The following is a 12928-nucleotide window of genomic DNA, read 5'->3' on the forward strand; positions in this document are numbered from 1 at the left end:
TCATTCAAAACAGCATAAAAAAGTAATGGAAAGTAAAAAAAAAAAATCAACATAAAAGTATGGCATCCAAAATAACATAGTACACAGTTCATCCTAAATAGCATGAAAAAGTCATATCATCCACATCAACATGAAAAAGTCGAAATATGTTGTCGAAAAAATTTATTACAAAAATCAAAGTATAACATGATGTCCAAAGCTTAAAAAATCACAGCATTGTCTGTCATCAAAAAAAGTACACAGAAACAAATCATTGTACAGGTTGTTATTTCAAATGAAACAAACAAAAAAAAAACACAATATAGTATGTTGTCCAGAATACCACAAAGGAGTCATAGTATAGTATATCATACAAAATAGCATCAAAAACACAAAGTATAGTATGTTGTCCAAAATAGCATAAAAAGTCATACTACAGTATGCAATCCAAAATAATATAAAAAAGTCACACTACAGTATGTCGTTCAAAATAGCATTAAAAAGTCATTACACAGTCATACTATAGTTTGTCCTCCAAAACAGCACAAAACAGTCATACTATAGTATGCCATCCAATACAGCATAACTAAGTCATACTATAGTATGTTGTCCAGAATAGCATAAAATAGTCATATTATAGTATGTAATCCAAAAACCATACAAAAAAGTCATACCATAGAATTAGAATCAGTATCCAGTTTTATTTCCAAGTACGTTTACATATACAAGGGATTTGACTTGCAAAACAGTTAACATAGAAGAAGAATAAAAATATTGAATTAAAATAGTGTAAGACATAAGATAAAAATATTGAAGCAATTTAAAAATATAAAATGAAAAAAAAGATTATAAAGAACAAAAAATCTATGTGCAAAAGGTACAATGAAGGATTGTACAGTTGTGCAGAAGTTACAGTGACTTACAGTGCACTTATGTACAGTCTAAAATAAATAAATTAACCTGTAGTGTAATGTAAGGCATAAAAACTGGGCAGGGGGAGGAGGAAGGGCCCGAGTATTGTTCATGATGGTGACAGCAGTGAGGGAGGGGAGGGTCTCGAATAGTCCGTGTCCAGGGTGAGAAGGGTCAGCCACAGTTTTAACTGCACGCCTAAAGGCCCTGGAGGTGTACAGGTTTTGGCCCTGATGGACCACAGCCTCTTGCCAGGGGGAGGTACTTGAAAAGTCTGTCCAGGGTGGGAGGGGTCTGCCACAATTTTGCCTGGAAACCTTGGGCCCCTGGAGGTGTACAGGTCATAGTGAGATGGCAGGTGGCAGCTGATCACCCTCTCTGCAGCGCTGATGATACGCTGCAGCCTGTTCGTGTCCCTCGTAGTGGCTGCAGCATACCAGACTGTGATGGAGTAGGTGACGATGGACTACAGTTGCAAAACCTGACATCAACACACAAAAAAGACATAATTAAGCATGCTGAAAAAATTGCTGAAAAAGACATAGAATATTATGTCAAAAAATCTTTTTCAGTCTTCTTTTTCAACACTGTATATTGCAACATGCCTTTACACACTATATTAAGTGCTTTTCAGCTTTTTTTTGGACATGTCAAATTTTGACATTTTCGCCATACTATAGCCTTGCTTTTGTTGTCATTTTCTCAACATACTACTTTATGGGTTTTTGGGCCATTTGGGGGTGTTTTTTCAACACTGTACACTACAACATGCCTCTATATGTTACACTAAGTAGTTTTCAGCTGTTTTTTGGACATGTCAAATTTTGACATTTTTGCCTTTCTTTTTTGGTCATTTTTTCAAGATGCTTTTTTATGGGTTTTTGGGCCGTTTTTGCATGGTTTTTCAACACTGTGTATTGTAAGATGCCTCTACGTGTTATACTAAGTGGTTTTCAGCTGTTTTTTGGACATGTCAAATTTTGACAGTTTCGCCATACTATAGCCTTGCTTCTTTGGTCAATTTTTCAAGATACCATTTTATGGGATTTGGGGCTGTTTTTGGATGTTTTTTCAACACTGTACACTATAACATGCCTATATATGCTATACTAAGTGGTTTTCAGCTGTTTTTTAGACATGTCAAATTTTGACAATTTCGCCATACTATAGCCTTGCTTCTTTGGTCAATTTTTCAAGATGCTTTTTTCTGTGTTTTTGGGCTGTTTTTAGATGTTCTTTCAGCACTGTACACTATAACATGCCTCTACATGCTATACTAAGTGGTTTTTAGCTGTTTTTTGGACATGTCAAATTTTGACTTTTTTGCCATACTATAGCCTTGCTTGTTTGGTCAATTTTTCAAGATGCTTTTTTATGGGTTTTTGGGCTGTTTTTGGATGTTTTTTCAACACTGCATACTATAACATGCCTATATATGCTATACTAAGTGGTTTTCAGCTGTTTTTTGGACATGTCAAATTTTGACTTTTTTGCCATACTATAGCCTTGCTTCTTTGGTCAATTTTTCAAGATGCTTTTTTATGGGTTTTTGGTTCGTTTTTGGATGTTTTTTCAGCACTGTACACTATAACATGCCTCTACATGCAATACTAAGTGGTTTTCAGCTGTTTTTTAGACACGTCAAATTTTGACTTTTTTGCCATGCTATACTGTTTCTTTTTTGGTCATTTTTTCATGATGGTATTTTATGGGTTTTTGGGCCGTTTTTGGATGTTTTTTCAACACTGTACACTGTAACATGCCTCTACATGTTATACTAAGTGGTTTTCAGCTGTTTTTTGGACATGTCAAATTTTGACTTTTTTGCCATACTATAACCTTGTTTCCTTGGTCAATTTTTCAACATACTATTTTATGGGATTTGGGGCTGTTTTTGGATGGTTTTTCAACACTGCATACTATGACATGTCTCTATATGCCATACCAAGTGGTTTTCAGCTGTTTTTTGGACATGTCAAATTTTGACTTTTTCGCCATATTATAGCCTTGCTTCTTTGGTCAATTTTTCAAGATGCTTTTTTATGGGTTTTTGGGTCTTTTTTGATGTTTTTTCAACACTGTACACTATAACATGCCTCTACATGCTATTCTAAGTTGTTTTCAGCTGTTTTTTAGACATGTCAAATTTTGACATTTTCGCCTTGCTTCTTTGGCCAAATTTTCACATTTTTGTCATACTATAGCTTTGCTTTTTTCGCCATTCTCTCAACATGTTATTTTTATTTATGGTTTTCGGGCCATTTTTGGATGCTTTTTCAACACTGTGTACTAATAACATGCCTCTACATGCTATACTAAGTGGTTTTCAGGTGTTTTTCGGACATGTCAAATTTGTACATTCTTCGCCATACTATAGCCTTGCATCTTTGGTCATGTTTTCATCATGTTATTTTATGGGTCTTGGGGCCTGTGATGTTTCTTTATGATTGTTAGATGACAAACTTAAGTATGGCTTGTATGTGTAATTTTCGTCAGATTTAATTACTTAAGAAGTTTTACATGATGTTTTTAACAACATAGCATAATTTGACCTTAAAAAATATATATATATTTTTAAAGATTATTTTTTTGGGCTTTTATTGTTTTTAATTGATCGGACAGTGGGAGTGTGAAAGGGATAGAGAGAGTGGGAGACATGCAGCAAAGGGCCAAGACTGGATTCAAACCCCCGGCCGCCATGGCAAGGACACAGCCTTGGCAAGGGGCACCACTCTATCCACTGAGCCACCACACGCCCCTGACTTTTTTTTTTTTTTTTTTTACATACTATATGTAGGCTTTTTTTTTTTTTTTTATGATTTTTGAATGACATATTACACAATGTATATTTGCCATGACATACTTCATTGACATTTGTTATTTAAGAATTTTAATGCTTAAGCTACATGTTTAGTGATGCCACTTTTTACATGACATACTATATTTATGACTTTTTATGATTTGTTTAATTTCTTTCTTTAATGACATAATATACTTAGATATTTTTAATTACTTTTTCATGACTTTTTCATGACGGCCACGAATTTTTGACCATGATGTGGTGTTTCCCTCACAGAGTGAAGTTGGGAGTGGAGACTGATGAAAACTGTGTAACAGTTGTTCCAAGCACTTGGAAAAAAAAAAAGCTCATTCATCCACTTCATCATACAAGAAAAGATTATTAATTATAAATATGAATATAGATTTTTCATCAGAGCCACAGCGCATTCTTTATTCAAATCATTTCTCTTGAACAAATAATACATCTTCAGTAAAAGTTGAATGGAAAAACAATTTCCACTTTAACTGAAAATATTTATACAAAAATAGATGTCATATGCAAGACACTACCACTACGTCACATTGTTAGACAACAGCGCTGTCAGATGCTTATGGCCTAATAGGCAACCTAGGTTTTTCTTTCCCTTTTTAAAGCCATACAACTAACCCTGAGCCTTTGATGAATATGTCAACAACTAGTCATTATAGCTTTGAGAGCTGGGTTCTTTGTTCATATATCCTCAAGTCCATATTGCTGACATGTTTTTAGAAAACTGTGTATAAAAGAACCACAATGTACAACAAATGGGCAGCAATTTATCTCCTTCAGGTATTAGGGGGGGTTGTCATGTTTTATTCCTCCCCTTTGTTAATTATCTTTTGTACTGCTTCTTCACTCAGTATTGCTTTTAATTATTAAATGTTAATAAGAGTCACTTTTGTTGCTTTCGTGATAACATAATTTTTCCAACAAATTAAGTTCTTTCTCAACCGTCTTAAAATAATATTATATTATTTTTTCAAGGGTTAATTAGCTGTAGAGATGGAACCACAACACAGCAATATGATTTGTCCTTTTCTGCTGTGCTTCATTTCCATTTCACTTGGGGCAATGCAAACAGGACAAGCATTCATTGTCATTACGTAGGTTGACGGCACTCTTTGGATGGTGATATACCGTAGATGGCTATACAAAACAACTATAAAGAGACAGTACTTGAAGCAACAAGACAGGTTTGAAAATTAACATTTCCCTTTGACGAAAGCCACAACAATAAAGCTACTCAAATAGATTAGCCATGTGTATGACAGATTTTACTTATTCAGACACTGGAAACTGTAAAAGTCTTAATGAAAATTAGCTTTGTATCATATGTTTAAAAATGTAAGAAGGAAAACCTTTTTGAACTCAGTACAGCAGCTGTAAATCCCTCACCAGGAACATGTGACTGATGGAGGGTTCAGTCAGAACAGTCACAACTTTTTACATATAGTGGTGTATAATGTTTCACTTTTTGGACTGAACTGTTACTGATCATAGAACTCAGACATCCAAAGCCATCATGTTGGCATTCAAACCACTGAACTGTAAAGGTCTAGTGTGTAAGATTTAGTGGCATCTAGCAGCTGAGGTTGTAGATTGCATCTACAGCCAGTGCTGTGTTTGTCCGTTCTGAGCCAGTAACAACACGACATGGCAAACTCCATAGAAGAGGACGCACTCCGTATGGAGATATAAACAATCAAACACATTTTTCTATTTTATGTGATCATACCTTGTAGAAAACAAACTTATATTAAATTCCATTTCTGCTAATAGATCCACCTAAATCTTAAAACACTAAACCTTTAAGCTTATTGTATAGTAAACTGCAATCCAAAAGGTTCCTAAAAATCAACACTTTGTCTTTGACATCTCCCAAAAAAACATAGAATATGTACAACAGCAACTGAACTGCCTGAACTTAAACAGTATGCGGTAAGGCTCAATTATTGTCAAAAGTCAGTGTATATAATTAATAATCCATGAATCTTAATGCTGCCTACACACGTCATTTTAACATTTTAGCGGCTTAACGCCACTGCTGTAATAAAAACCTTAAAACTAAGGCATTTTGTTTTTAAACAATAATAAAATGCTTTAGTGCCAAAGAGGCTATACCTGGTTGCACAGTTAGAGAAAATGACAGTTACCCTGCAGTAGTATAGTAGGAGAGTGTTTGACATTGCTACGGTTCAGAGTGGTATGACTGACTCACAGTATTTGTGAACTGAAGCTGAGAGGAGCCCTTTGTATCAGCATTAGGCAGCAAATATGTGAGGGTGAGGGCTCAGAGTTTTTCCACATTTCTCATCACGCTTCTCTAAATTTATGTTAATTATTAGAATTATAGAGTGCAGAAGAAATGCAATTAATTACCCAAATCTGTGGTAGTCTTAGTTTTGATGTATCTCAAGGGCAACACCTGTTACTGCAGACAGTAGGCGGGTTTCCATTATAGATTTGTGCAAAACTTAAGCCATATTAGCCATAGTCGCATTGCTGTTGCCCAATGTTGCACATCATATGAGCTATAAAAGTGAAAAAAATGTTTCCATTGCAGTTTTGTGGAATATGGCCTTTTTGAATCGCCTGAGATACCACCTCATGTAAGCATAGAATTTTTTGTGCAATAAACAGGTTTTTTTAAATGATGTGTTTCCATTAGACATATTTTGCATTCGTAATTTCAATTTGTGCAATTTGAGGGTTAATGGAAACTCGCCTAGTGACTACAACTGGGTGCATACTACACTATGTTTTCTACCTGATGCATTAAATGCATATATTCACTGGCAAACTGTTATGTTTATTGTGAATTTCTAATTAGAACAATAGTAAGTAATATGAACAGTCATCAGAGGCTGACGAATGCTTAACTCTCCTACATACAATCAGAAAGTGATCCTTCTTATACATGCAGCTTCTCACCTCTGCCCGTACTGACAGGTTATCCAATTGCAACCGAGGAGTCACTGATGAGCTGAAGTGAGTGTAAATACTGTGGTGTGTGGCCTGAACAAGCTCAAAGTCAATTTCTGGAGGTTAAGTCCAGAGGTTTCACTCAATCAATAAAGCTGACCATTGATCTGCCGGAGCACCCTAACAACAAAGTCCCTCAGTGTCTACAACAGAAGAGAAGAAACACACAGATTGTTAAAATATCACTGACCATCACCACTGTGTCTGATCTGCTGTCCACAATGCATCAGAGGTATTTCTTACCTGTGGCTTGCAGTGCTCCTCAATCCAGCTGAAAACACAGGCAGAGAGTTCTTGAAAGCTGCTCACCGAAACAGAATTGCTGAAAGACTGGAACAGTGAGTCCATGATGCTCTGAAAGATGTTGAACTTGACCTGGTCTGACACCTGATCCTCTCCCTGCTGTGGGTTGTTCTGATGAGCCTTCACTATGTGCTCATAGTTCCTATCAAAAGAGAATATCAGTGTTTACTTGCATCACAAAAACCACAAATTAATTTTTGGCCTGTTTCATAAGCAAATGTTTTACTTAAGATAGATTAAATTATTTGCCTCCAAGGCAAATGTCAAAGAAAATCCAAACACAGCATTTTAAACTTTAATTTAAAGACACCTTTTTGCATCTTTATTTTTTTACTTCATTTTAGATCAAATAGTCCTTTCAGAATATGCTGTGTCAGGGCTGCGATTAAAACATTTCTAACTCAAGAGTTTCCTCACTTTGAACAAGATCAGCATTCATTTTTAAATCCATCTTTTCATCTGTCCTGGGTGCAGAATAAGTAGGAAGGTGTTAGTTTGCCAGCAATTGGGGCTGTAGAATAAATTACAGGTAAAAAAGCTTAGCTGAGAAAGTTTGTGAACCAGTTTCTCACGTTTTCATAATCTTCAGCGCCATCACTTCTTTCCTAAGTACAGAAACTTCCTCCTCTTGCTTCTTCTTTTCTTTATGAAGAAAATGGATGTAGTCGATTGCTGCAAACAAATACAGAAATGCATCTGTAAGGGGTTTCTCCACTTCAAACAGATATAAAACTTCCATTTTCAACGAGGTGTTTTCCATCCACAACCATTTTCTACTTATTAAAATGCTGCTACGTCCTATTTTCCCCCTAATAAAGTCATTTGAACAAGTGCAAATGTTTCTATTGTCTGATATTTTTGTCTAAATCTTTCTACTGAACTCTGGTTATTTGAACATGCTCATTTATATCTGCGGATGCCATATATTATCTTTTTGCTTGCTTGCTTTTTGTAATGTGCGCATGTGAGACTGGGTTTGTAATGGGGGCTTTAAGCAGCAATCAGATCTTCATAACATGACTGAAGTGAAAAATAAACCAGTGGCTGGACTGAACAAAATTGGAAAACGACTGGACAATAATGCCACTGCTGAAAGTTGGACAGAAAACTGAGTTGACATCTTACAGAGTTGACAAAAAGTTATATATTTTTACATTTCAAGATGCTACGAATTCTGTTGATGCTAATCAAAATACTAAATGATGATTCTTATTTAGTTTTGATCTCGAAAGACTATGTAGTTGACATGTTATGGCTGAGACGTACCCAATAGCAATTTTATTTAATCAATTAATCAAGAAGTGGAAAATTTACCGGTACTACAACAGCACACACCCCCTTTCTGGAAACCAGGAAATGAGACAGGAGTCCTTAGGATATAGGTAAGTCCGTTTTTGCCTTATTTAAATCATGTTTTTTGAAAAAAAAATTACAGAATTGACAAATAACTGGGACACATCTTTAAGGACCAACATTTTCGTTAAAAAAAGACATATTTAAATACAAAGATGATGAAACCTACGTTTTTTACACGGATGTTATCAGCACATACAGTTAGTTTTAGATATTGAAGACTTTTAACACATTTTTGATTGTCTGAAGTTGTGAATTCTTGTCTGGGACATGGGTACTTTCTGGCACAGAGGAATTTTAGAAATTAAAACATGGAGAGCAGATCCAAACATTTTAGAAATCACATATTAGTGTGTTGTTAAGTTATACTTTTAAAAGTTTTTTGGGTTGTTTGTTTTGGTAGGGTATGATTTGTCCCATTTCTCAAGAATGGGTGCTATTACTATTACTACTATTCCAAATGCATCATTCCGAGGACGACCGATTATAACTTATTCCAAAACATGACATCTTACTTTTCTGTAGCACAGTGGCCTTGCTGATCTTCTGTGCTCCCACTGCAAATTCAGACTGTTGCTGGCAGGTTGGCACTATGGACTGGAGGTCATCGTAGCCTTTCTGAAGTTAAAAAAAGAATTAGTAAGGACTGAAAAAATAGAATTATGGAACTATAAAACTTTTCAAAAGTGTATCTGTATTAAGTCACAGAGACCTAAATCCTATTTGCAGTCTAGCCTTACCTTGATAGCATCCCTACGCTTCTGCTCAGCCTGTGTGTGCGCTTGTCTCCGTCGATCTTTATACGAATCCTTATAAGACGTCTCATGTCTGTAGTCACTGTCTTCATCATCTGTTCAAGAATATACTGACAATCAGATTAGGAAACACGCCTCTGACTTAAGACACTGAATACCTGATGGTATACTGACAAATGCACAATGAACTATTTTGCTTTTAAACTGAACTTTTCGTAGAGGAGAAGGATTAAGCTATTTTTAAGTGGTTTAGTTGGTCTGACAACAAGCTTTCTTTTCTGGGACTGAAAGATGAATTTATAGATTTACTTACGGTACATGTCCTAGAGTAAATCTTCAGTTTATTTTCTTCCATTCCAGAAATTTAGCCAAGACTGGTACATCTCAGCAGGATTCAGACAAGCTGATTCATGCCTCAATCAAGTTCTATCGATCATTGTAATCCACTTTTCACTGGCTTACACAAGACATTATTCAACAGAATCTAAACAAAAGCTATGAAGATGGAAAACACTTCTCTATGCACTGAATTCTATTAAACTTATAATTACACAAAGCCCTCTGTTGGAATTACAGTGCTTCTACATCCTATTAGGCGTACTTACGTGCGCTGACTTTATATTGCACTGAGTAGTAATATTTTAAGAAGCAGGATGCTAAAATTAAAGGAAGCCGACTAAGGCTTGATTTAATGGTAAGGTTATACTTTGTATGAAACATGATAGAGTATTCTTAGAAGTGCAATCTCAAAACATTTGACATAATTTAGACTACAAGTACATTTGCTACAGGGAAGTCATTTGAAGAGAGGATCCATCAACAAAGCAAATATCATATCATATCATATCATATCATATCACAGTCTCAATGTAGCACAAATTCTTTCTCCAAACAGTCAGCAATCTAAGTTCCCCTTTATTCTAAACAACATACCTGTATTTGGTACTGAAGAGGCACTTGTCGAGCCGATGCTGTTGGCCCTGGACACAACTGAACCCTTTCTGGCAGATTCAGCAAAGAAACCTGAAGAGCAAGACAGACGACATCAAACATTTTTCACTCCGGGTCAGAAGAAGATTGACATGCTAATATCGGAAACACAATGTCACTATCACAAAGCCTGAATATCAAATGATATGACCAAAAACAGAATATGAACTGACTGAATACTCACTAGGGTCAAAGCCGCTGTCGCTGAAAGCGCCGTCTGTCTGCTGAGCCATCACCAGAAAACAGAAGATGGAAAAAGGAGAAAATAGAGGCTGAGGGGCTGGAATAAAAAGAAGGGAAATCATCCTGCCCTAAATACGCTGACAGTAGACCAATAGCTAGCTTGCCTGATAGAAAACTCTAAACCCCCGCTGAGCATTGCCCTGATTTGTTCAATTTAAGTGTGCAGGAGGGTAAAGAGCTGCACCCTATTAGTCCTTAAATCACAGATCCACTGTTTGATGTAGGGCAACACACCACAATACTGGTGCGGGTCTATTTTGTTTTGTTGTTGTTGTGTTTTATAATGATTCCAGAGGGCATATCAACATTACGTCTTGCTCTTGACACTGATAGGGCAAATCAAAGAAATATTATTAAAATAATATGCTTGTAATTATCCCATTTTATACCTGTGCCGATGATATTTCAGAATGCATTAATTTATACTTTGTCATGCAATTGTTGAATAAATGCATATCTTTACGTTTACATATATATTATATAAGTGTGTCATCCTTTTTATTCCTTTTCATGCCAACACCAAGGACATTTTAGAATGTGGATTTTATCCTTGATATTTTATTACTATATTTCTATGTCATCCCCATTATAATATCTTATTTATTGTATGTTTTACTTTGCACTAAGGTCTCACTTGTAAAATCTTGATCAGTGTGACTTCCTGATTAAATGTCTCTGTCTGTGTGTGTGTGTGTGTGTGTGTGTGTATATTGCCACCTCAAAGACTTTAATATGATTAGATAACAGTTTTACTTAGGGGTCCCTGACATAAGAAGAATTGTATTTGTCTAGATGATTTTCATGTTAGCAGCTATATTATTATCAGATACGACACTGACACATCGATTACACATGGTCTGCTAGAAAGCTTCAGTCAATACTTCTGGGATGTGGAAAGAGAAAGTGGACAGAGAGGACGGATATAGAATCTTATGATGATTAATCAGCGTATTCTGCAGGTTGAATTTATGTTATTTATGTGCTGCACATAGTAATGAATTTACAGGCTTGCTAATGGTAGATTTACTTTACCATTCTAACGGACTCTTCGACAAATCTGCACCTCTGTCACTTCTAGATGTTTTAAAGACATACAGACACGCAAGAACTGAAATTTACTTTTAGTTATAGAGAGTCTATTTTAAGCACAAACGAAGAACACGAGCTGTCCTTTTCGGGACGTTTTGTTTACTTAACTAGCTAACTGCTATTAGCCCTGTGACGTTCGCTAACGTCACAGGGCTAACGCTAGCTGTCAAGCTAACAAAGCCCTGCTCCTCCATAACGTTTACAAAACTTCAACTTATGGACATAGCAATTTGCGCAACATATCACGGATGCAATGGACGTACGAATCAATTTAACTAAAAGGTGGTGGTTAACTAGCATTAAGTACTTACTTTCCAGTGATCCTCTGGCGACGTTGTCGGGTCCGTCATTTTGGAATGTAAAATAACTAATAGCTGTGCTGCCTTCAGGTACGACTGGTTAATTCAAACTGTCTTAGACCCTGTTGTTTCAGGTGGTAAAACTTTTGGTAAGTCGTATACCGTTGAATTAATAACAATAAAACGGCTAGCCTCATACTGAAAGTGTTCCTCATAAACACAGTTCGTGTGGACAAATGATTTAAAGCAGGTAGGTGTCGTCATTAGGAGTGGTGCTGTGTAACTAAGTACATTTGCTCAAGCACTGTAGTCTGAACTATGAATTTTAGGGACATAGACTTTACTTTCTGGTGTTTTCATGCTACTTTATTCTTTTGCTTCACTACATTTCAGAGGAAAATATTTTACTTTTTACTTCACTTCATTTATCTGTCAGCTTTGGTGACTTTATAATTTTTATTTTTTACTTAAAAAAACCTAAAATGAGTTAGTAAAATTTATCATTTTAAGTTTATACAAGTACAGCTACAAAGGTTGGTTGACTTATCAATCAATTCAATTCAAAGAAAAGTTCAAGCTTTTCTCTATTTTTTATATAATTTTATCTATTTTTATTGAGTCTGAGGGTGTTTTTCTCGTTTTCTAAAATAACACTGAAGTTTGGGGTGTTTAAGCCCATTTTTTTAAAATGTTTTTATAATTTTGAATTTTTTTTTTTTTTTTTTAAATAATATTGAGTTTTGGCAGGTATTTTTTTTCCCTTTTTTTCTAATAATGTAGATTTTTCGGGGATGTTTGTTTTTGTTTAAGATTTTTCTGCATTGGATACTTAAATGTTGAACATTTTCCTGACTATAATTACTTTTAACTAAGTATCATTTTCAATGATGGACTTTTACTTGTAACAGAGTATTTTCATAGGACGGCAATTGTATTTTTACTTAAGTAAAGGATCTGAATTCTTTTTCCATCACTGGTCATACAACAACTGATTGCAACACTATATATTTTCTTTACAGAGTCCATGTTCATGTTTTAAAAAGTCTTGAATGTTTTTGAGCTGTATGTTTTGATGTCGAGAATCAAAACTATCAATTTCCGAGGAGACCCTGAATACAGCAACCTTACATGTAGTAGTTGGCTTTACACACAGAGGGGCGCTGTTGGACAACCCTCTCTACCTTGTCACTCAGGCTCAGGAC

General features: G+C 35.5%; 1 protein-coding gene across 3 annotated transcripts; it reads right to left on the reverse strand.

The window, feature by feature from the left end:
* Positions 1-952: 952 nt before the first annotated feature.
* mlx (MAX dimerization protein MLX) lies at positions 953-12104 on the reverse strand. 3 transcript variants are annotated; one of them, XR_006106725.1, is made up of 9 exons: positions 11739-12104; positions 10280-10319; positions 10039-10128; positions 9091-9200; positions 8866-8968; positions 7570-7669; positions 6938-7139; positions 6644-6837; positions 953-1372 (listed from the first exon to the last, which is right to left on the reverse strand). XR_006106725.1 is itself a non-coding variant. In XM_042505359.1 (8 exons), the coding sequence occupies exons 1-8, from the start codon at positions 11775-11777 to the stop codon at positions 6781-6783; spliced, it is 741 nt and encodes a 246-aa protein (XP_042361293.1). In that variant the 5' UTR covers positions 11778-12104; the 3' UTR covers positions 4093-6780. The 3 variants fall into 3 exon arrangements, 2 of the variants coding, with proteins under 2 accessions (XP_042361293.1, XP_042361294.1); XM_042505359.1 differs by lacking the exon at positions 953-1372 and having other exon boundaries at positions 4093-6837; XM_042505360.1 differs by lacking the exon at positions 953-1372 and having other exon boundaries at positions 4093-6837; positions 10280-10316; positions 11739-12103.
* Between the last annotated feature and the right edge of the window lie 824 nt (positions 12105-12928).

Source organism: Plectropomus leopardus, chromosome 17 (assembly GCF_008729295.1).
Source record: "Plectropomus leopardus isolate mb chromosome 17, YSFRI_Pleo_2.0, whole genome shotgun sequence".
NCBI lineage: Eukaryota > Metazoa > Chordata > Actinopteri > Perciformes > Serranidae > Plectropomus > Plectropomus leopardus.

Excerpts from the sequence above, each read along its gene's own strand:
- mlx (XM_042505359.1), bottom strand. The coding sequence starts at position 11,777 with ATGACGGACCCGACAACGTCGCCAGAGGATCACTGGAAA. Across the intron at positions 7,140-7,569 it reads GCGCTGAAGATTATGAAAAC|GAACTATGAGCACATAGTGA; the intron begins GTGAGAAACTGG and ends CTCTTTTGATAG. Across the intron at positions 6,838-6,937 it reads AGGAGCACTGCAAGCCACAG|ACACTGAGGGACTTTGTTGT; the intron begins GTAAGAAATACC and ends CTTCTGTTGTAG.